General features: G+C 34.5%; 1 protein-coding gene and 1 long non-coding RNA gene across 2 annotated transcripts; both read right to left on the reverse strand.

Annotated features, from left to right (window-relative positions):
- Nucleotides 1–10,156: 10,156 nt before the first annotated feature.
- On the reverse strand, nucleotides 10,157–13,568 carry LOC102581889 (probable protein phosphatase 2C 63). The gene is made up of 4 exons (XM_006353901.2): nucleotides 13,110–13,568; nucleotides 12,313–12,686; nucleotides 10,999–11,235; nucleotides 10,157–10,685 (listed from the first exon to the last, which is right to left on the reverse strand). Exons 1-4 carry the CDS (start codon nucleotides 13,363–13,365, stop codon nucleotides 10,434–10,436), a joined length of 1,119 nt encoding a protein of 372 aa, XP_006353963.1. The 5' UTR covers nucleotides 13,366–13,568; the 3' UTR covers nucleotides 10,157–10,433.
- A 1,892-nt stretch (nucleotides 13,569–15,460) lies between these two features.
- On the reverse strand, nucleotides 15,461–17,835 carry LOC107061766 (uncharacterized). Its single transcript, XR_001474193.1, has 2 exons — nucleotides 17,065–17,835; nucleotides 15,461–15,826 (listed from the first exon to the last, which is right to left on the reverse strand). It is a non-coding gene; the product is annotated as an uncharacterized lncRNA (long non-coding RNA).
- Nucleotides 17,836–25,059: the final 7,224 nt, after the last annotated feature.

The following is a 25,059-nucleotide window of genomic DNA, read 5'->3' on the forward strand; positions in this document are numbered from 1 at the left end:
GGGAGGAGGGGTGGTAGGAGAAAGAGAAACAAGATTGGGGTGGAGATTTTGGAGAAGGAGAAAGAGTGTGTGGGTGTGTTGGGGAGGGGCTGGGGAGGTCGAAGATGGAGAAATTGGGTGGGTTATTTTGAAGAATGAAAAAAGGGGTGGGGAATCGAAGTTTCCTCTTTGAACCCCCCCCCCCTCCTTTTTCCTTCTTCAAAATACGTCACTCCAACTTCTCATTCTTCATACTCCCCTCCCCAATACACTCAAGACACTTTTTCTTCTTCTTCAAAACCCCCAACCCAACGTCATTTTTCTTTCTCCTACCACCCCTTCTCCCATCTTTGTTTGCACCTTCATCCTCATCTATTTTTTGTTCTTATAATTTTTCATTTTTCTTATATAAACTAACGATACATAAACATCATTAAATTTATTGTTATTGCCCCTTAATTGAAGCTAATATCTTCAACAATGCCAGTTAAAATTAAAAATGAAGCTATTTTTTTTTAACAATGAGAATAAAAAATTGAAGCTTATTCCTTTTAATAATAACATCTTCAGTTATACCTTCAAGTTCCACACCTTTCATCAATAAGGTTTGTGCCTACACTAGAACTAAAAATTTGATACAACTTTTTTTGAATTTTGGGTGATTCATTGTTTGATATTTTATAATTTTGTGGTGTAAAAAGATGTCTTTCAATAATAACAAAAGGAAAATTAAAAAATAAATTCAAATATATTTTGTATGTAGCTTTAACGTGGCATTGATGAAGCACGTATGTAATGCACTTTCCAGTGTGAGACTGATATTATAGTGTTAGGGTGAGACTAAATTCACCTGAAAATTGTTAACTGGGGCACTAAAATATCTGTGTAGTTAAAGTAAATTTTGATGTCAAGTTTAAAGGTGATTTGATGCATTTTCTCTTAATTTAAGGACTTGTTTATCTATCTTAATTTTCATAAAGAAAGATTTTTCGAGGTTATGCCTCAAATAGAAGATCACACAATGCCTAAGTGTATGTCCAAACTGATGGGACTTGCATCTCACAATTCTTTTACCCACATATTACCCAGTGTGTTTTTACTATTTGCATGCTCCAAGACTTGCCCTAAAATACTTTTTAAATTACTGATAGCAACAACAAATTATATGATAAATGATGCAAGAAAAACTGCATGCAATAATAAAAACTGAAGAATAAGATAATAGAAAAGTAATGATAATAATATTTTTGATAAGAAAAGTTAGACAATGCTCGACTATCTCCTAATATTTTACCCTAATCTTGGGCCATTATTTTCTTCTATCTAGGGCTATGTCCTCAGTAAGCTAATAGATGTCATGTCTTGTCTAATCACATCTCCTTAATACTTTTTCGGTCAACCTCTACCTCTCCTCAAAACCACCATGGACAACCTCTTCATAGGGGCATCTGTGTATCTCCTTTTTTGACATGCTTGAACCATCTCAGTCATGTTTCCCTCATCTTGTCCACCGTGGAGGTTACTCCCATCTTGCCCCTAATTTCTTTGTTCCTAGTTATACCTTTTCTAGTATGCCCACACATTTATTTTAATATCCTTATTTTCTCTCTTGACAAGACAACATTTTGCCTATACAACATAACTTATGCAACATCACTTTATTAAATTTATATTTAAGTCTTGGTAGTACATTTTTATCACACAAAACATCAAATATGAACCTCTTTTCATCTATCCCGTATCAATACAATGTCTAATATCACTATCAATCTCTAAATTTTCTTGCATTATTGATCTAAGATACTTGCAATTTTCTATCATAGTGATGACTTGTGTATCGATCTTCACTTGCACTATTGCACATCTGCTTCATAAGTCATATTACTGAAATTACACTCCAAGTACTCTATCTTAGACCTGTCAACCTAAATCATTTAGACTCTAAGGTCTTATCTCCAAACTTTTAGATTAGCATTAACTTCATTATGCGTCTTGTCAATTAATATTATGTCATCTGCAAATAGCATTCATCATGACACCTCCCCCTGGATATTCTGCATAAGTTCATCTATCACCAAGACAAATAAAAATGAGTTAAGAGATGATCCTTGGTGCAACTCCATAACAATTGAAAAGTGTTTAAGGTCTCCTCATTGTTTTATTTGGATCTTTCATCCATAGTGCATGTCCTTAATCACTCTAATGTTACATGTACACCTCTAGTCCCCAAATATCCCCAAAGACCCCATACTTTATTTTATATATATATATATATATATATATATACACCATATATAAGTTCATCTTCCTCACCTTGTATTTCTCTACCAATCTCCTCAAGATATGAATGACTTCTAGTCACGATCCTAACCCGTGGTGAGTGACATTCACACAACCCTCCGATGGGAGAACCAACTACCAACCCAAAACTTAAACCATCAAACCATTTAGGAAACAAAGTCATGATATGAAATACTAAGAAAATAATTTAAAACAATTAAAAGATCGATTTACATAAACTCAACCAATCAATAAAACAAGTGTGGAATGAACTCCCTACAACCTCAAAGTCATAATACTAAAACATCTCACAAATCTAGGATAAGAGAATGCAACCCCAACTAGAAAACATAAATTTAAAGTCTAAAATGTTTATGTTCGAAAAGATGAACAACAAGGTAGGGAAGAATCCATATCAGCTCAGAAGAGGTATCTCACCATTGGATCAAATGTCGTGCATCTCACAACTAAGATCTCAAAGCAGCCGCATGCATATGCCTTGTACTCAACAAAGAAAGATCAAGTATAGTATCAGTACACAACCACAACGTACTGGTATGATCATCAACTAGCTCTAGTATATGAAATATGCATAGGCAACCACAACGTAGTAATCAAATAATATACCGTCACAAACATAAGTACAACATAGCTCGGACTCTCGTTCCTTACCTTTAATTGATATACACAATAAACATAAACCATTACATCACAACAAGTTAGCTTAGTTCTCTCATGGAACCCACACATACAAACTATTAGTGTAACGGTGTATCCAATCTCATAGTTAGTGTACCAGTGTGGTACATGTTCCCCTTGTACCGGCTTGACACCTGTTTCAGATGTTAGTGTGCCGGTGTGGTACCCGTTCCAACAATAGTATGTGTCGACGTGGTACCCGATCCTAATCTTCAACACAACGTAATCACAACCACAATGAAACACAATCACACATGTAACTCATTCATTGCATGTGACTGAAAACATCTTTCAATTCACAACATATCTTTCTCATTTCCCTAATCATATATCATGCATGCATTACTAACAACACAGTTAATAAGCACATATAGCGTAAACGGAAAAAACATACAACCACCACCTACCTCGAATCAAGTCTTGGAAACTCTAAAGAACTTGAGTTCTCCCCTTGTTATGAATTACGACTTGTTCGTGGTCTAAAACAATAAATTAACATAACAATTAATGAATAATGTCCCAATCATACTCAGACTACAATCAAATCTTAAACCCCAAGCAATTCTCATGATCATCCACCCAACAAGGGTCTTTTCCACCATTAATTCAGGCTATAACCCTTCCCCAAGAGTAACACCTTAGATTCTAAGGATTAAGAATCATACAAGTTGGGGAAGTAATTAACTTACCTTTATCGAATATCTTGGTGGAGAAAATGAAGAAAGCTGCAATATATCGCCCTTCCTTTTCCCAAGAACAAAGTTGTAGAAAATAAGAGGTTTTGAGACTTTTTATGCACAAAAACCCGACTAACCCCGCTACAGCGGCCCCACCCGCTAAGCGGCATCGCCATACCTGTCCACCCGCTATAGAGAAAATTAATTTATTCCCCTACATCGGCACGATACCTACTATAACAACTTGCATGGAGATAGACACTCATAAATCCTCCCTAAAACCCTCATTTCGCAAAACACCTTTGAATCTTGATGTTCTATATTAGTCCCTTAACGCCAAATTTGATACCGAGAGTTTTACTCACCTGAATTCGATTTTGAAAGGCCATGTGAATTCCTTAATGTCCTAGCTACTAGGAAATCTGATCCAAGTTTAGACATACCACCCAATCCATTCTCGAATTACCCTAGACCTCACATTGTTCAGATTCCATCTAATACTGGCCTAGCCTAGATTTTTCAGACACTATACAAAAGTTTTTTGACTTAATTCTTTTACCATTGCTCTACCCATAACTACCAAAAAAGATCGTTACACTTCTATAGTTGATCGCCCTAACATGAATTTGAATTGGGTTTTGATAATAAACACGCCCCTCCTCACCCTCATTTATTCTCGTACAATGAATGCTACAAGGAAAAAGGTCATTTTAGTAAGAGAAAATGCAATTGTTAAAAATTCTAATCTGATCGTTATTAGTCAGTAATGATTAACGCCGGCAAAATGAGCCCATATTTTGGTAACCCACCCAACCCGCTCATATTTTAATGGGTTGGGTGAGTGACTTTTTACATGGGTAAAATATGGGTTGATACCAATATTCAACCCATAAAAATATGGGTAAAATATGAGTAAAGTATGGATTAACTGAATGAGTTAAACTTATAACTTTTATTCACTCAAAATTCATGATATCACTAAAAAGAAATTGTAACTTCTCTTCCTTTTTATGTGCTTCTATAGAACTAATTATTTTTCTCTATAATTGAAAAGGTGGAGTCTTTGTCCCTCCAAAAAATATATTTTAAATGTACATTTCTTTTGTTAATTATAATTATATATTTTTATTTGTTCGATTTTATATTGGATAATAAATAATAGTGTAAAATAAGCAAATCATGCATTAGTATTGATCTTGGTTAAAGTACATTAAGCATGTTTTAGTCCTAAAATGCAACTATTCATTTACTTTGAAATTAAAAATATTTACTCCTTGTTGTTACATAAATTTATTTTATATTGAAAAGTTAGGATTTTTTTTTACTTTTATGATACAATAAAACTAAAAGAAGCATTTTCAACATTTTTCATCTAAAAAAGGACTAAAATATTTTCTCCATGTTGAATTCTTAAGTAGAGTACTATTTACAAATGAAAATATGGCTAAACTAGTATTTTACCCAACCCATTTGTTACCCAATCCTTTTTTACCCATATCAAATATGGGTGATTTGAATTATTACCCATTTTATGTTGATCCATTTTCAACCCGCCCAAATTTGACTCAACCCGCCCATTTGCCACCACTAGTAATGATCAATAAAAATCCAATGTTGTCGATCATTAACAATCGTGAAGTCAAAAGTTAACCGAATTAGAAATTTCCTTGTTTAGTATAAATTTTAGGAATCACATAGTTTTAATATGAAATTACAATCTATCCCTATTTAGTTTATAATTACATTAATCCCTGAAAAATTAAAACAAACCGGATACATAATATGTAGCTCGGATACATTAAAAACTAGCTCGGATACATTATAAAATAAACTGGATACATGATATGTAGCTCAGATACATTATAAAATAAACCGAATACATAATATGTAGCTCGGATACAATTAAAAACTAGCTCGAATACATTAAAAACTAGCTCGGATACATTATAAAATAATTTAGAATTAGGAGAGAAATAAGGAATTTTAGAGGTTTTTAGAAATAGAAGGAAATATTAGAAATAAGGAAAACATAAGACGTGTATTTCAGTAATTTTTCCTAATTATTTTGATTGTTACAAACCTTTAATTACGACAATAAAGTGGAATGCTAGAGTGATTTTTTCTATTAATTTACCTATGCTAATTATTTGGTAACTTTCAATAACTATTAACTACTTATTATATATTCTTTTCTAGGCATTCACATATATAAATATAAATTGATAATTACTCGTGAACGTACATGCCCAATATTTATGAATGTCCGATATTTATTTCAATATATATCAACGTGAAGTTGCTTTAGATCATAGTCTTAAAAGTTGAGTGAAAAGGTAGGTACCTCAACGACTATAAATAACTTCTTATTTGAAAAAAAATTAATTTTATTTTATTAGCGTCTCAATCAGTACATATCACAATACACCAAGCACAAGATTTATAACTTTTACCAAGGATCTTACAAGCATTATCTATTGCTAGAAAAAAATTCCTTTACCAAAAGAGGATATAAATATCATTTCATGGGAAGCACCAAGTGTCTTCTGAGAGCATAAAGCAAATGTACAACCAAAGAGCTCAATAATTTTTATGCCAAAAATATGAACATAACAAAAAATCTCATAATACAGCTAACTGCAACTTCTTTTCCTCTAAAGACTTCTCTTCCATTAGTGGTGCAAGAAAAACAAAATATAATATACTCTAAATGTCTTCTGTTGTTGGCTATTAATTCTGTCTAGTTCCTGTTTTAGGTTATTATAATATAAGCACAAATAAGATATATATAACACACAAATTTGAAAATTTCATTGATATTTTTTCATCTACTATCTAGCATACATACATTAACACCACATTAATCCGTACTAAAATTGGAAGGAGAACATGGGTAACTTACATCCTTACGCTCGATCCACTGAAGAAAAAGGTAGCAACCATCATATCTGAGTGTCTAAAAAGATGACACAAATATACAATCAATATAGTTGCATAACATTATATGATAAGATATGACATTAGCAATTGTCAATAGGTAAATAGCCAGAGAAACACCAACACCATTGAATTTCTTATTCCGTGGACTTACACTTGCACTGAGTTCCTGCAAAATCCAACTCTACTCTCTGTGCATAGTTGTGCAGTAATAAACTCGACTTCTACTCCACGGGCCCTGATATTCTTTAGAAAATCAATAAAAATATGTCAGATTAAAAATGAATTTAATACTAATTATTAATCTAAGATATGTTCGATCTCAATTCGGAGCATGAACACTTCACCCTCCTCTAAAGAGCCAACACATTTCCCCTAGCTATTTTTTTGCATGATCATCTTCTCCTTAGGCTGTCAAGCAGCAGAGGAGGATACATTTGATATTATTCCCTTTGTTTCACGATGATCATCATGTATAATCTCAGGTATGACAGGAGCTAGAGGAAATTTGTTGTTCTAGATCGACATAATTCCTACTTTTCACAAGCACGGAATACTCAGCAAAAACATGACCACTTACATAAGAATCATGAATCATGATGATCATTTGTTGATGTGTCGTGAACTCATAGAACATTTGACGCTCAAAACTAAGGATTAGTGTGAGAAGTCGAGCTTGTTTATGTGGATATGATGGTTTCTTTTATGTTGTACAGGTGAAACACTTAGATGCAAAGGACAAGAAGAAAGATGGGAAATGAAGTGCAAGAAGCTATACGAAAGGCTACACGAGTCGTGAAGTGTTGCACGAGCCGTGAAGATGCTCGTGGGAGTGATTTGGAAAGAATAGAGTTCAAGTCTAACACCACGAGGCCCCAGACGAGCCGTGGTCCATTAGACGAGCCATCTTATGGCTCGTGGAGAGTGACAGTGGAACCACTAGCTACCTAAGTGAAAACTGAAGTCAACGGAGCACTAGACGGACCATGGCCGGTGCTTAAGACGAGCTGTCTAGTAGCTCGTGACGACCAACAGTGAAGGGAGACACCACTGTCTAAGTGTGGGACTACGGAGGGGTTGACGAACTCCAGTTGAGTTCTATAATTGACTTCGACCGTTTGTACTTCTTAATTGAGATGTAAGTTTGAATGTATCAATATTACACTTGATCACCAACCTTTTGACGTCAACTTGATTATCAACTTCTCTCAATCATATAGATGTCTCTTTTCTACATTAATTCAAATACTTGATAGTCTATCTTCAACTATTGTAACTGTAGCAGACATAGCAACAATCCAACAAGCATTTCTTCTACATGCTACAATAAAAGCTAACCAATTTGATTTATTCTCGAAAGTGAAACTGTTTGCATCTCTATTCTCTGTCAAGTCTCTGAGCACATGCACTTTAAAACATACATCGCTTTCAATTGTAGGGAAATTAAGGATTTGAATCAATAGACATTTGTTCTAGAAATATGAACAGGACTTTTATCGAATACATGATGTGCAAAGTGAAGTGCGCTTATACGCTTAATAGCAATCACCACAAATTTATTCCAGAAAAAAAAAAAAACATAAATTATAACTGCATACGGCCAATATTGATCAAAACCTGAAAAGAGTGTCGAACACAAACTCTCCAAATAATGGATTTTCTTTCAATTAATTAATATTTTTCAAAATATAACCAAATAGGAAAGAAACATGCATCCCCAAATATGGTAAAAACAGTTACAATTATATATATATAATATATATATATATATTAAATCTAACCGAGAACACCAATGAACAGTAATTTGAAGGAAGAAGGTGATTGAATTGAGGGAAAGACGAAGAAAAGAAAAGAAATACATAAAAGAATATTAAATAATCAATATTAGGATTACGGACCTGTATAGTCATAAAAAGTAGAAGTAATTTTTCGGAAAAGGGTCAAAAATATCCCTGAACAATTGGAAATGGATCAAATGTACCCTCCGTTTGATTTTGGGGTCAAAAATACCCTTACCGTTAGTGTATTGGCTCACTTTTACCCCTCAAAACTAACAGATGCCATGTCACCTTAAAAATCACATAAAACAATATTTTTTTTGCTGACTTGGAAATACACATGGACAAAAAGACCTAACGAGTAAATTGTAGTGAAATAGTCATGGATCTGCAAAAGAAATCACTGAAAGCAAAGATGCAAATCCAATCGAAAGTAATCTACAACATCGATGTTGCCATTGTTGTTCTCCTACCCGAAGATGATGTAGATACCATTCATAAAACTCGGCGAAACTTATTAAAAAACCGTTAAGCGTTGAAATTTTGACTCAATCGGTTGCCTTCTCATCATCTTGGCAATTTTTAATTTTCTTTTGAAATTGGAGAAGATTAATAGCATAGGAAAATATATTGTGAAGAATTGAAACTACAGGAAATTATACAATAAATAAAATTGTGCAAGGATTTTGACTTATGGAGTAATTATCCCCAGCCAATAATATTGAAACCTCTGTTGTTTTATTTTCCCTCATCAAAATTCTGAGGTTTTTTTTCCTTTATCTGCTGCCACAATGAGAATTGAAAACTTGAAATTCAAAAGAATAATGATAAAATTATTGTGTATAAGGGAGATAATTAATTTATCTTAGAGGAATAATAGAATTTTTGAAAGTATAGAAGAAGGAGAAGATAAGAAAGAAATTCAAATGAAAAAAAATGAAGAAAAATTTCTTACAAAGCCACAGGTTCATTCTTTTCTTCAAAGAAAGAAAGAGAAGTGAAAGATAAATTTATTTTTATTTTATATATTTTTTTGTCCATTTGTATTTCCAAGTCAACAAAAAAATACTATTGTTTTATGTGATTTTTAAGGTGACATGACATCTGTTAGTTTTGAGGGGTAAAAGTGAGCCAATACACTAACGGTAAGGGTATTTTTGACCCCAAAATCAAACGGAGGGTATAGTTGATCCATTTCCAATTGTTCAGGGGTATTTTTGACCCTTTTCCATTTTCGGAATAAAACTTGGCAAAAAAGATGTTTAGCATTTCACACATATATTTATACCTTTAAAGAATTATTAATTTATAATAATAAAAAGGATTATATATTTATATAAGGGCTTCTAAAAATATATTATCTTATTATCTTATCGAGATGAGTGATTTTTTTCATTGACTCAAGTCAAAACTGGAGGAAAATATTATCTTGGATATATTATTAATTTATCAAGTATTAATTTAGATAGATTTTACTACGGACAAATAACAGTTGATAAAAAAATACCCTCACACACATTAGTTCTACTATCGAGAAAATAAATAAATAACTTCTACATTATTAGATTGTACTCCCTTCATTTCAATTTATTGATCTGACATAAACTTGGAATAGAGTTTAAATGAGATTTATTGAATCTTATAGTATTAAACTAAAATGTAAAATATACAAAATATTCTTTAATCTTATGATCTTAAACATCGTCACATGAAATTATTAGTGATTAATACTTAGAAAATATGTATAACGTAAATCTGGGAATGTACAAAGTGTCTGGTCTCACAGAAATTTAGGATGATTGTACGTAATAAAAAAACATATTTCAACTCAAAATAATGGACATCCATTTAACTATTTATCTTTTTATATATATAAAAAATAAAGGGAAAAAAGAAAGGAGAATCCGTTTGGAAAAAAATGTGTTTGGTCAGCTCCTAAACTGAAAGCTTGTGCTGGCAATGCATTCAACCAGACACCCAAAACTGTGATTTTATGTACAATAATCAGCATTCTTTCCACGCATCATATCATTTTCACTACCATAATCCTACTGTACCCATTATAAGTTGCCTGTTTTAAGAAACTCTAACCACTTGGTTCATCTGCAACACCATCTGAATGATAGGACGATATGTCCACAGGCGGAGAGATACAGCCAACGGTGCCTTTGGATTGGAAAGAGTTCTTCTGGTGATCAAGATAGATCACTATGACTGATATATCATCGTGGAAATGACGCCTAATCCCCTTCTCTATTTTCTTTATGTCCTTGTACCTCATCTCCCTCTTCTTAGCAGCTTCCTTAAGTGCTGCTCCCACCAGCCTCTTAGCTATTCCCTGCAAGTACACCAACCAAAAGATCAGTCCATCATTGTACAAAATCTCTTATTTATTGGATCAAACAAACGAAATAGCAAGAACCACTCCCATATCTTATCTCTACATCTAAGCGAGAAACAGGTATCTAGTTTGCTAAGATGACTTAAACAAGAATGTCATCAAAGCCATTATTAATCCCCTCTAAGATTAAACAGACTTGCGTTCAGACTTTACACAGCCAAGCACAAGTCTGTTTAGCAGCTCAACAAAATGTACATATTTTTCCATAACTTGTCAACAGAAAATAAGAACAAAAGAAAGGTCAACTTACAGCTCTTGGGTTTTTAAAGACTATTTCCACAGCCGCTTCATCACTTAGTTGTTCCCAGAGACCATCAGAAGCAAATATCACAAATAAGTCATGAGTTCTAATTTTTCTTGTAACAATGGAAGGTTCTGCTGTCATTACAGCCCGCTTCAAAGGAACAGGATTTCCATATTTTTGAAAGATAGGATCTCTGTTTAACTCCGGTCTCTTAAGATAGGCATCTCCAATGGATCTCGAGACCTGCAAAGTGCGATGTATAAGTATCTATCTCCCACAATCACATGACAAAGTCTAGACTAAAGAGCAAAGACAGAAAAAAGGCTACAAATAAAAGGTACCATGCATAAGTATCTTTCTCACACATTCAGATGACAAAGTCTAGAGTAAAGAGCAGAGACACAAAAAGGCTACAAACAAAGTGCAGATATTCTCTCTTACTTTCCCAGGATAATGTTCATACGTTTACAAACACATAAAGAATAAAATCAAGATCATTAGAATATATAGCCAAAAAAGTAAAAAGGGAGAGGATAAATATTCTCTGAAATCACAAATCTCTGCCTTATGAAATCTTCCTATCTCAAGAATCGAAGGTATAGTCAGCAACATAAAAGGGAAAATGGGAAGCACCAAGGTATACACCACGTCCAAATACTACGTACATGAAACAATATGGACATTTTTTAAGAAGAAAACAATAAGTAGGGCACTTCTGCTGGATTTAATAACTCAACAACTTCTGTGATTCAGCCGGGATTAAGCTGAGCTAGAAATTGAGAGGATCAAATAATACCTCGACTACTAGCTTTCATGATTTACATAACTAAAAGATCCTACACACAAAATGAGTTCATGGGCCAGAAAAGGAAGCAGAAAGAACAAAATTTCAGTTCAATTCTACACACTAAAGAACTCTGTAGCTACTCTCAGGAAGACGAATGAAAATATTTTCAAGAAAATCCAACTAAACGTGCTACGCCAAAGCAATGGCGAATCATTGACCATAAGGTAGACAACCATTAACGACAACAACACAACATTTTGAGATTACAGCTATGACTTGCCCATAACCAAGATAAGTGGGAATCTCATAAGCAAACTCCCGTAAGTCGTGCTTTTACTTTTCAAAAATGAAAACAGGAAAACAGGGAAAGCTAGAGAACTCCAAAACGCAGTTCACTTATAATGAATGGATTGTTCACAATCAACATTATTTAGAGCTATCACAACAACAGCATTGAACCAAAAATGCTTACGTCATCCATAAAGAAAGGCGACAAATTCGGTTTAAAGTAAGCACCAAATAAGCAAGCTCACCTGAATTATGCCTTTAACTCTCCAAACTCCTCGACAATAGACCACTATAGATGGATCATCGGGATGAAGTGATTCCACCTCTTTCCGCACCTCCTCACATGAAACATTATGATCAGTGGACAATCTTTCTGCAACCACTTTACTTCTCTCCCCGTCAAAACCTCTGCGTCCAAGAACTGCCCTCGAGTCTCCTAAATTAGCTACATATAATTCACTTCCCGAAATAGCACCAAACAAACAACATGATCCAACTGAAGCAATCTTTGGCATTGAAGGCAATGATTGCTTCACCAATCGAATAAAATCCTCTTCTGTTGCATTAAATGCTCTCTTTATCACCTCTGATGATAAACACCCTTGCTCTTTCTGAAACTCTACACCAAATTGAAAGCAAATAAATTAGATAAACTGCAAAATAAGAACAATACTAATCTATCAACCACAGAGGTAGTGATCGAATAGTAACTGCGCATTTTAATAGACCACGCTACTAATGTTAACCTAAAACACCAATGTTTGAACTCTCCAACCAGAAAACAAAACCAAAAATACTAAAAAGTAAAACGGAGACAACTTTTAAAGACCTAAAAATAAACCCTAGATAAAAGAGGTACACAAAATTCAACATAAAATCAGGCAAATTCAAGTATCACCGCAACTGATCAACAAAACATTTCATAATTAAACTAACAAAAATCACAATTCTCTCTCCCTAACCTCTTTTAAACTAGATCGTACACATACAAAAACCTAATTAACAACAGATTATCGCAATAAGAAAGAGAAAGATACCGTACTGTTTAAATAAGGAAAGAGATGTCTATTAACAAAACGCGCAGCTTCAGGACCTCCATGACCATCATAAACACCAACATAGGTAGCAGAAGGAGAAGTAAGTACTTGACTTTGATCTTCAAGAGATGAATTAGCCTGAACAACAGCCATAGAAAAGTCACCAGATGCATGAGGCTTCAAATCCGTATGCCACAAAAGTCCATCACCACTCCGCCTTCCAAAACACCTTTCCAACGGCCGATAACACAATCTCATCATCTGTAATTATTCCGTTCAATTACAATCTGAATCCCAAACTTTTGTGTGTGTGTGTGTGTGAGAGAGAGAGAAGAAGAAGATAGGAGAAGGAAGAAAATAGGGGGAAAAAAAAGTGGAAGAAGAGAGGGATTTTAGTTAAAAGAGTTGGGAGAGAGTCAAGGGGGGAAAAGCGCGTATTGAAAAAGACAAACACGGAATAATCACAGCCTACCCTTTACGCGTCTATCTCTTACAAAACTAGTCGCGCAATATATACCAAAGCGAAATACTGCTTTATCCGTTTTGTGCGTTGTCAGCTCCTTCTAATTTTTGACTACCGTGTCCTCTTTCTTAGTTATCTATAATTTCATTTTTATTCCACGTGTTTAATCGAGTACAAAATTTTTAAATATTTTAAGATTATATTTAATTGTATCAAGAGAATACGATATACGCAAATCTTGCATCTACCTTGATAGGAGGTAGAGAAGTTGTTTCGATAAACCCTCAATTTAAAGGAAATTTTTTTCAAACAAGGATTGCAAGAAAGAAAATGACATTAAAAATAGCAAGATACAAAACAAATGAAGTAATATATACTAAAAAATGAAATTACGCCACTATTAAATAATATTACTAATAAGGAGATCGAGGAGAGGACAAGGCTAGATATCCCCTACCTTTCCTACATGATGTGCATTAGCACTTGGCTATTTGCTAACTTTTTATCCTAATCTTCAACCTCTCCAAACATTCATATCTAGGGGTCATGTTCTCGGTAAGTTGAAGTTGTGTTATGTATAGTCTAGTCGCTAATTGTCTGCCATAGAGGTCACTCTAATGTTGTCTCATATGACTTCATTCCTAATCATATCTTACCAAGCATAACCACACATCTATCTGAGCATCTCCATTCTGATACCTTCATCTTTTGAGCATGGACATTGGTGACTGAGTAGAACTATGCCTCATACAACAATGTTGTTAGTATAACCATCACTTTGTAACTATTTTTAAGCCTTAGCAACACATTTTTATCGCATATTACCCCAGAGATGCGCCTCCATTTTAACCACTTTGTTCCAATACGATGTGTGATATCATCATCAATCTCTCCATCTCTTTGAAGTATTGACCCAAAATACTTGAGATTTTCTCTTTTAGGTACGAATTGTGCATCAATCTTCACCTTCGGCTCATGTGATATGTTACTGAACATGCACTCTAGAGCTTGTATCCAAACTTTCAGCCTATTGTTGACTCCATCAGTGTCTCATCATTCAATGCTTTGCCACCTGAGAATAACATACATCGCAATACCTCCCCTTGAATATTTCGTGTTAATTTGTCCATTACTAAGATGAATAGAAACGAGTTAAGCATTGATTCCTCAAGCAATCCTATCATGATCGGGATCCTGAGTCACCTCTCACTATTTTAACCAAGTCTTGGATCCATCGTATGTAACCTTAATTGCTCCAATGTAGGCCACAAGTACACCTCTACACTCCAAATATATTCAAAGGACCTCTATCGGGGTTTTATCGTAAACCTTTCTAGGTCAATGAGCATCGTATGTAAATCTCTTTGTCCTTATATTGCTGTAGCAATATTGTTAGGATCAAGCGCTTACCATCATGCCAAAAGTTATAGCTTATAGCAAAGACGCAACTTTATTTCTTAACTAAGCCCACCAAGCAAGCGTCATGTCCAATCATTATTCCGATCTGGGACACCCAGCCCCTCATAGCCATAGGTGTTTTATTGGGTTTTAAAAGAATGCGATAATTTTAAAGAGTCGCCACTTAATTTTTAAGTAGAATTAAGAAAACTATTTATTTTCAAAAGATCAAAACAGAAATCAATTGAAAATATTTAATGGGTTCGAGGTTCATATTAGCATTTCGAGAAGGGTTTTAAAGCGCTTGAAATATCCGCTAACACGCGGTTATCCGATAATTAACTATTTGGCAAATTATTTTTTTTAAGATAATACGCCTACTTGAATAAGAGAAATTAAAAGAAGTTTATTTAATTTTAAATTTTTAATTCAAAATGGTTATCTTTTGGGGAGTTGAATTTTTGAAACCTTAAAATTAAGTGAGCACATAAAACGCATAATAACAAATAAATGAGATAGGGAGAGAAGATTTGGGCCCTTGGCCCATTTGAGTCACCTGCACATGTCCTAAACTAACATAAAAGGAATATTTTTTCTTTGGGCCTTAGGCCCAATTCTTTCACCTGTCCTAAGCTTCTAACAGAAATAATAATAAGTGAGTGGGCTTACGCCCAAAAGCAACAAAATACAATTTTGGAACTAAGAGTGGGCCTTTGGCCCAATCTTTTCAATTCTCCAATCTGCTTCATATTTTTTCAACACTGGGACCTGTTCGTCGATTTTTTACAGCTGGTTGGCTGACTCGATAAAGGAATTTGAGTCTTTACGACTCTCTCGAAAAGCGGAAAAGTAAAACGGAGTCTGTGAGGACTCGGGCAGATTTTACATGCAAACACAAAGTGAAAACTAGTAAGTAAGAATCATGACTAATATAAGGAAAAGACCCAAATAAAACAGAATTCATTCACTACCCTATTTCAATATAAGCACAGTGAAAGACAATGTATATCACCAAGGGCCTTAAGTCTATATTTTTATGACATTTAGTGACCTTAAACAACTAATACTATAGCCAGAATTGAGATTTCCAATTTAGGATAGTCAAGCTGTGATCAACTTGTGATCACGCGACTTTGAATAAACCAACACACCCAATAATGATTTAATAGCAAACACTTCAAGGAGCAGATACATACTAGTGATAGCAAGTCACAGAAAATAAAAGGGTCAAAGCATGCTTCTTTTGACTAAAATCCAAAATGAAACATGTGAAGTTAAGGGAACAATAAAACTCTAGAACAGCCCACAATAAACAAATACTTAGCTCATTATTACAGCATAAATGCACATAAACAATTTTTGTCATTCTTAGTAATCAGTGAACTCCTAATAATTTAATAAATATAAACACCTTATGCTCTCATAAGATTAAACAAAATGACAAACAACTCATATGATACTAAAAATTAAATTACAAGCTTCACATGCACCAAAGACAGTATTAATAAAGTAAGATAAGAACTCACAAACATGAACGGGAAATGAGCTTCAACATCTTTACAACTTCATTAAAACGGGGAAGAGAGGGGGAACACGTTTTAACATTCGTTTCAGATATCATTCCAGCAAACAAAACATAATACCATTGATAGAACAAGAACTATAGAAGAAGTAATTTATGGGCCTCATAACGAAATCATCTAAAATATAAAACGATCGTAAAAAGTGAAATAAATATACGCCTATTTACATCAGCATGAATTTCTAATCTATGCCTGAAAATACACAAAGGAGTAACATAATAGTTTCATCGACATTTTCAGCACATATAAACAAGACAAGAAAAATTATCCAAAATCGATGGAGACAAAACAAAGTCAGAGTGATAAACGAATAAATAGGTCGAGCTTAAAACGAGAACAACAATTAAGGATTTAAGCAAACTACAAACAGAGAAACGCATATTCAAGTAAGCACTAGATCACTTCAAAAATGACAAAAAGACATCTTAATGAAAATAGCTACTTGAGAGACCGAAGTAGATACACAAAGGTTGAGAAGAGAAAAAGCTACAAGTGAAATAAAGGCGAGATTCTCACCTTTTTCGGGGCAGCGAAACAGAGACCAAATAAGCGAAAAGACAACCTTCACCATGGAAACTCGAGCACGAACAGTAGCCGAGAAGTTTGGGCAAGATTATCAAACCCAAGCACAAAAAAAAAGGTATCTCCTCTATTTTTCCTTGAAGTATATTTAGTATGGTGTTTTAGCTATTTTCGTTGCCTAAGTTAAAAAAATTCCAACACTTACAATGAAGAAGAAGGAAGATATATAGGGGGCAGTCTAGGGTTTTCGATTTTGGGGGGAAAAGGCGAGAATAGGAATTCTGAAATTCCCATCTCCATTTGAATCTCTTTCCAAAGGATGGGGAAAAGCTGTTATTTGTACGAGAATCCCGATTTCCAGTGAAAAGGACGCGGACGATCTTGATCGGTTGGTCGTCCTTGACACTCGACGTGGCGTCCATCCACGCGAGTCAAGGACGAGACGTGGCTGGCAGGATTGAAAAGCATATCTGCTTCTGTTGTACGAGTTGAGGGAGACGCAGATAGAGCTGTACCATTGACGCCGTTTCGAGGCGTGAAAGCATCGTCTGCTACCGCTTGTATTTCGTGGCGTTTATATCCGTTCTTGTTGTCGCCTTGTGAGATGTTGTGTATTGTTATTGTTAACGTGAAAGAGGAGAAAAGAATTGATGGGTTTCTCTGCTGAAGAAATTGGGTCGGGTTATGAGTGAAAGAGTGGGATGGGTCGATTGAAAATTGGAGAAGAGGAATTGGTTAATTGGAATTAAAGTGGGACGGTCTGGATTTGGGTTGCTAGAAATGTCAAGCAAAGGGTCCCAAAACTTTGGCCTTAATATGGTTAAGGACAAAACTATGTTTTGGCCATATAAATTTAAATTGTAGCCAATTGGGAATTAGCGATGTAGTCAAAATCGGTCAAAAGGTAATCTCGACTAGTAATTAAGTAACACGGATTGATATAATTAATTTATGAGCTTCTTGATCTTACCGAAATAAAATAGTTAACTTAATTATAAAATAATTTATTCACGATTATAATCATACCTAAAATAAACTAACTTAACAAAATATTTAAGTAAAACAAACTCTTTTGAGACAATTCCTCGAATATACTTAGAATATGCTAATCATATACAAAAAGTATATAAAACACATTTATCATTTGAAAAATATAAAATTAATAAAATTACTTTAAAATAAACTTGAAAAATATTTGGATTTTGATAAAATTAGTTGTTCTAAATCATTTCAAAACTAAGAAGCTCAGAAATTAATTATTATCGGGGAGAGTCGAAATTGAGTGTCAACAACGTTCCCAAGCGGAGTCGCCATTCTGTTTTCACCCCTATTTTATTCAAATAAGGAGAAACACCGTGGTGTCTCAAAGAATAATCAATTAATTTGATTTTAAAAGAATTTTAAGGAAATAAGAGTTTTAAAGAAGTCGCCACCTAATTTTAGGAAAAAATAGGAAATCATTTAAGTGATCTACGCAACCAAGAGATTCTAGGTAAGGGGTTCAAGTTATTTTGAAGGGATTGTGTTAGGCATCCTTCGAAATACACAAATGTGAGTCCCGACTAAATTCATTTTTTTCAAATTGAGGAGGAAATAAAAACAATATAGAAGTAAAACAAATATACGATATACACAAGTAATAAAACAAAATAATAATATCAAAAATGTCCTAAGGTTTGACTAACATTGATAACATACACAATAGTAAATAAAAGATATAACTCGAACTCCATTCGAATAACTTCAATGGGAAACATTTCCGGGTACCTGTAAAGACACTTAGTAAAAGTATTAGCAATAAATAAATATGAATAAAATTAAATAAATCAAATAAAAACTTCAAAATAAAAATCAGTCTTATTAACATGGAGGCCTTGAAAATCGTCAATAATTTCTTCATCGGCCAATTTTAACAAATAATGGATATACACTTAAACTAAAATTTCTGTCTTTTAAAATGGGGAGGCCTCCAAAATCGACGGAGAGATTTTTTCACTGGCCAATTTTAATATAACAATAACAACAAATATTAAAAACAAAAATAACAACATAAGACCAACATTAATAATATTAACATGATCAGCAAGCAACAAACAAAAATTTATCAAAAGAGAAATGCAAAAATATTAACTAACGACATTTAAATCAATATACAAATTCATTAAAACTCATTTTGAACAATTATCAATAAAACTAAACAATATACAAAATTAACCAGAGTTTAAAACGATATATAAACATGATAACCAAAACATGCTACCCATTATCAAAATATTAAAGAATGCACAAAACCTATCCAAGAAAGAAATAAAATTAACTTAGTAACAGTAGAAAAACTAAGAAAAATAAACAATAAAATAAATATCTAAGCAAAATATGACAATACTATTGAAGTTCGGATCTCACCAAATCAACAAGCAATGGCAAATCGACCTTAAGAATGAAATAAACAGTGTAAAATAGCAGCAAAGATAGTCAAAGAAGATGAAGTTTTCCAAAAATCAAGTTAATCACCGTCAAAATGAAAATCTATCCAAATCTGTAGGCTCTTGGGTTTCACTTGCTCAAAGCTTCATAGTAATCGGAACTTTAAAGCTCACTGGTAGCGTGCTAGAGGTTGTTTGGTGGTCTTGTTCGCGACATGAGTGGCTCGCAAGAGTGTGAGGGCTCGCTATTTCGATATATCGAGCGTGAGTACCTAAAAACAAAACAAAATCGTAAAAAGGGAGGGGAGGGGACTGGTTCGCATCATCATTTTCTTCGGTGGTGGAGCTTCGTGTTGACGCTATAGGGTCTGGTGGTTTCGCTAAAGGAGAAACAAGGGGTCTGGTGGTTTTGGGTTCATTTCCGGTGATTATTTCACCGAAAAAGAGGTGAAGATAAAGAGGGCTTTGGTCTGGTTGTTGTTCGCTGCTGGAGTTAAAGTGGCGTTGAGGTGGTTTTCGACGGTAGGAGTTGTTGCAGCTGTTTGGGGTTGCCGGAGGTTTGGGGTTGCTTGTATTTTCATGGTTGTGGGTGGCTAGATAGTGGTGTCTTTCATTTTAGGCAATGACTGATTGGAGAAGAATGGAAAATGGGGGTTGGGTGGCGGCTGTCTTTGTGCCAAAAAATAGGAGGAGAAACTTGTAGGGTATTTTTCTATTTTGAAAAGTTTTCACCCCTTAGTCTAAAAATATTGTTCACTACCCCCTTTATTTTTTAATCTAATCAAAACTTATATAGGAAATAATTTTACAATGGACTCAAATTGTGGCTTGAGATTATGACCCAAAATTGTTGGTTAAATAAAATATTTGTGTATATAATTATTATCCTAATTTAATAGTTTTTCTAGACTGTGCTAAAAAAACCAAAATTGATATTAATAAAAGTAATGAATAAAATGAATATTAATAAATGTAATGAACGTAACTCATGATGTGTAAAACAATGCAATTTAACATAAATAATGATTTAATCAAAATGAACAAATCTTTGAACGTATTCAATCGGCTGTGACAAAAAGTAATGTAGTTAAAATAAACAGATAAAAAATCTAAAATTTTGATAAATAAGGATAAATATCGATAAATTTATTTAAAATTATAAAAAATATATTTTGAATTATTGAATAAATAAAACTTAGAAGTTAAGAATCTTGAAAATGTTATGTCAAAATTGGGTGTCAACAATTGGCAGGATATTGAAATTACTCAACAATCCCCCTCCCAACACTTGTCTCGTGCAAAATGTTGCTCTTGGGAATCAAATTCACGACCTTGGCTCTGATACCACTTATTAGGATCAAGCATTTATTATCATGCCAAAAGTTATAGTTTATAGCAAAGGCACAACATTATTTCTTAACTAAGTTCACCAAGCAAGCGTCGTGTTCAATCATGACTCTGACCTGGGCCACCTAACCCCTCGTGGGTCTTGCCATATGCAGTATGTTGACATTACTCAACAAATATTCTTATAAGATTAATAAATGACGAAATAAGGTGGCCAAAAGCGATGACTAATCACGATCGAAGCTTGGGCTTTATGCGATAGGCTAGCAGTAAGCTTGACTACAACAAAATGCTTATTAAGTGCGAAGGAAATGGACTTCGTCACTTAAGTCATAAGCGGGGGGAGCTTACACATGTTGTTTGGGAGGGGGGGAGCCAGTAAGAGCCATCACAATAACATATGTTTGAAGCTCAATATGAAATTCTATTTTCTTGCAAGATTTCGGATAATTTGTAGTTAATCACCCCAATATGAATTTTAATTAGTTCTCGTAGATAGACATAAACTATTGTAGTATGACTTAGTATCTTGATACCGCTATAGTTGTTGCAATTCTAAATATCACCCTTGTGTACCGCCCCGCAAAGAGCTACATTAAATTTCAGTAGTTCCAAGGGTGTGGCAGATTCGCGTTGCGCTTCAGCGGGTCTCAAACGGCGTGTCAATTATTTTCCAGCTTTCGGAGATGACTTGGAGATGATGAGCATGTAGTAGCCTTGACTTTCAGCCAAAATGGGCCCCAGCAGAGGGGACAAGGCTGACTTGTGATAAGGGACACTCCACAATATCCAACCTAATCTTTGACTTTGTAAAGACACCCTTGTAGTCCTTTCTTTTAGGAACTTGTCCCATAACGTTTTTAGCTTTGTTTTTACAGCTTTTAGACTATATTGGAAGACTTCACTTGTAAGAAGAACACTTGGAGAAAATACAAAGAAAATTGGCACTTGCCTTCCAAAACTTGCTTTCTTATTTTGCTTTCTTGTTGGCTGTTTGAGTGGACTGTTTGTAGATGATTTTGTTGTTGCACTATAGTACTTCTTTGTGTTAGGACTGAGCTTACGAGGATCTGTGCAAGCCCTCCTTCGCTGTCCCACGAGACCTTAGAAAATAGGCCCGTGACACTTGTCCTTATACAATAGAACCATTGTATTCCACCTCCATTCTTCTGGCATTTCAGTCGTCCTAAATATGATATTAAACAACTCAATCGACCCACTCAATATTTACTTCACCTATGCTCTTCAAAAAATCTACCTGAATCTTGTCTTGCTCGGTTGGTCTTTTCCTTTTCATCTTAGCTTAATTAGAGGGTTCAACAAAATTAAGAGCATACTTGAAGTATGAAAAAAAAAATGAAATTTTAAAATTTGAAATATTTTTCAAAAACAAACTGAAATTTTTAAAATTTGAAGTTTTTTCAAAAATAAATTTTAAATATTTTGGGTTGATGGGTGATGGGTGATGGGGTCTGGGGGCTAGTCTAGAAAATGTTTTCCTTACTTTTTTAAGGAACTCATTTTCCTTAAATTTAAGGAAAATAAGTTGATTTGGAAGAAAATGTTTTCCTTCAAACCAAACACACCCTTAGTAGTTAGTTACGGAAAAAGAAGATACCATATTTATTTTCTTTCCCATTTAAGAGTTGAAAATCTACTAATATTTCTCAAATTTCAAATTCAAATTTTCCATACCGGTGTTGTTAACTAAAACCCTCTAGAATTATTCCTTTTAAGTTTTAGGCTCGAAAACTACAATCATACAATCTATAGCCTGTTCATTTCTATTTTTAGTTTTCGGACTCGAAAAGTTGCAATCATGAATCATATAAGGTAAAGGGTGTATTTGATAGGAAGGAAAATGATTTCCACGACAAAAGTTTTCCTGGAAAATATTTTCTAACTTATTTTCTCATGTTTGATTGGTAGTACAAAATAATTTCCGAAAAAATATTTTCTAGTGTATGATTAGTGAATGAAAAATACTTTACAGAAAGTATCTTTTATTTTTGGATAGAGAGTAGAAAATACTTTTTAGAAAATAGTTTATGATGTGAAAATCAACCCCGATAATCGATTTGACACTTGACCCCAACACTCGATTCAGAACCTGATCCTTATTCCCAACATGAGACTTAGCATTTGCATTGAAACCTGACCCTGACCCTGACCATGACCTGAATCAGGACCACTATCCCAAGACTAAACCCATGACCTAATCCCTCTAGAAACTCGACGATCGAATTGGAATATGATCCAGACATCTGCACCTGACCCCGACTAGTGACCCCAACATCTGACTAAAGATCCAACTTTTGAAACATAATCCAACCCTGACACTCTATCCGACGCCTGACTCCGACCCAGGACCTAACCGCGACCTGACACCCGACCCGAGATTGAACCCCATGACCTGAGACTTGACCGTGACCTCAAGACCCGACCCTGACCCCGAAACCCACCCCAATACCTGAATCGAGACCCAACCCTGAGACTCGACCCCTACTCCGAGTCGAGACCCAACCCCGACCCCGAGACCGACCCCGACCCGAGACCATACCCCGACACCCGACTCAAGACCCGACCTCAACCCGAAGACATGACCCCGACCCAAGACCCTACCCTGACCCCGACCCCAACTTGAAATCCAACCCCGGCCTTGACCTTGACATGTGATCTGAGACCCGACCCCGACCCTGATACCTAACTCAAGACCCTACCTAAGACCCGACTCCAACTCGAGACCCGAGCCCAAGTCCAGGCCACGAGACATAACCCCGACCCCAAAACCTGACATTGACACCCAACTCGAGAATCGACCCCGATCCCGATCCCGACCCCGAGACCTGACCTCGACCCAAGACTCAACCTCAACTCGAAACTCAACCTCTAATTCTAACTTGAGATTTGACCCCGACTCAATTTGAAATTTTGGAGTTGGATCTTGAATCGAGGTCGAGAGTCGGATGTCGAATCGAGAATCATGAGTCATATCTAGGATTAGTATTGGAAATCGATACTTGAGACTTAAGTTAGGATTTAAAGTTGAGGTGTGAGGTTCAAAATAATTTTGGAAAATGTTTTCGTTACTTTTTAAAGGGAAGTCATTTTCCTTAAATTGAGGAAAATAAGTTGATTTGGAAAACATTTTTCAAAATATTTAAGCCAATCAAACATGAGAAAATTGAAAAACAATTTTCTTCATATCAAACACACCCAAAAAGTAAAAACTAACTCGCAAGTCGCATGTATTCATCAAGATAATAACTAACCTATACGTGTTACTAGATCTAACTAAAACTATTAGGGGTCGTTTGATAGTGTGTAACAATATAAGAATAGTGTTGAATACAATATATTAGTAATATTGCTACTCCCTCTGTTTTATTACTAAAAATCAATTTTTAATTTAATTGTCCATTTTCGCAAATCAAGACTTCCTTTTCAAGTTATCCTTAGTATTAAATGACCAAAAATAATAGTAGTCCAATATAAAGTTCCAAAACATTATTAATAAAATTAATTTAGTAAAATATATGTCTAATTAAATTATTTTTTTAAGGTGTGTCAAGTCAATTAGCTCTAATTAAAGTTTTTTTTTAAGGCGTATGTTAAAATTTTCTTTAACTTGGCCATGAAGACACGAGGTTATAAACAAAGCAATATTGAACACACACCTTATTCTAGAATCAGTATGGTGACAACCTTAATTATCCATGTTGATGATATGACAAAAAAAGAGATTAAGAAGTTGCAAGGATATTTAGCTACATATAAAGTTCAAAATGAAGAACCTTGGAGGACTTAAGTATTTTTTTAGGACAGACACTACAGTAAAAATAACTTTTCGGGACAATAAAAATACACATTAACAAAGAGTGTTGAAGCCTTTATTGACACTAGTTAATTGTCATTGAATTCAATGTCGCTATAGGCTTTAAGGACATTTACAAAGAGTGCTAGCTGACACTAAATTAAGTTATTACCGTTAACTAAAGGTTGTTTTTGCTGTAGTGAGAGGTTGTCCAATGTAGCAAAAGTATTTTTCCTTTCCCGTAGAGAAAATGTTGTTGACTTATTGACAGAAACATGAATGGTCAATTGCAGAGCAGATGACACTACTTTAGTCTAAAATGATGGACTAAAAGAGCATCTGCCAACAAACAAAGGGAGGTTTCAGTATCACAACTTGTTGACAAGATTTAAAGTCGTCTCC

This window comes from Solanum tuberosum, unplaced genomic scaffold (genome assembly GCF_000226075.1).
Source record: "Solanum tuberosum cultivar DM 1-3 516 R44 unplaced genomic scaffold, SolTub_3.0 scf00165, whole genome shotgun sequence".
NCBI lineage: Eukaryota > Viridiplantae > Streptophyta > Magnoliopsida > Solanales > Solanaceae > Solanum > Solanum tuberosum.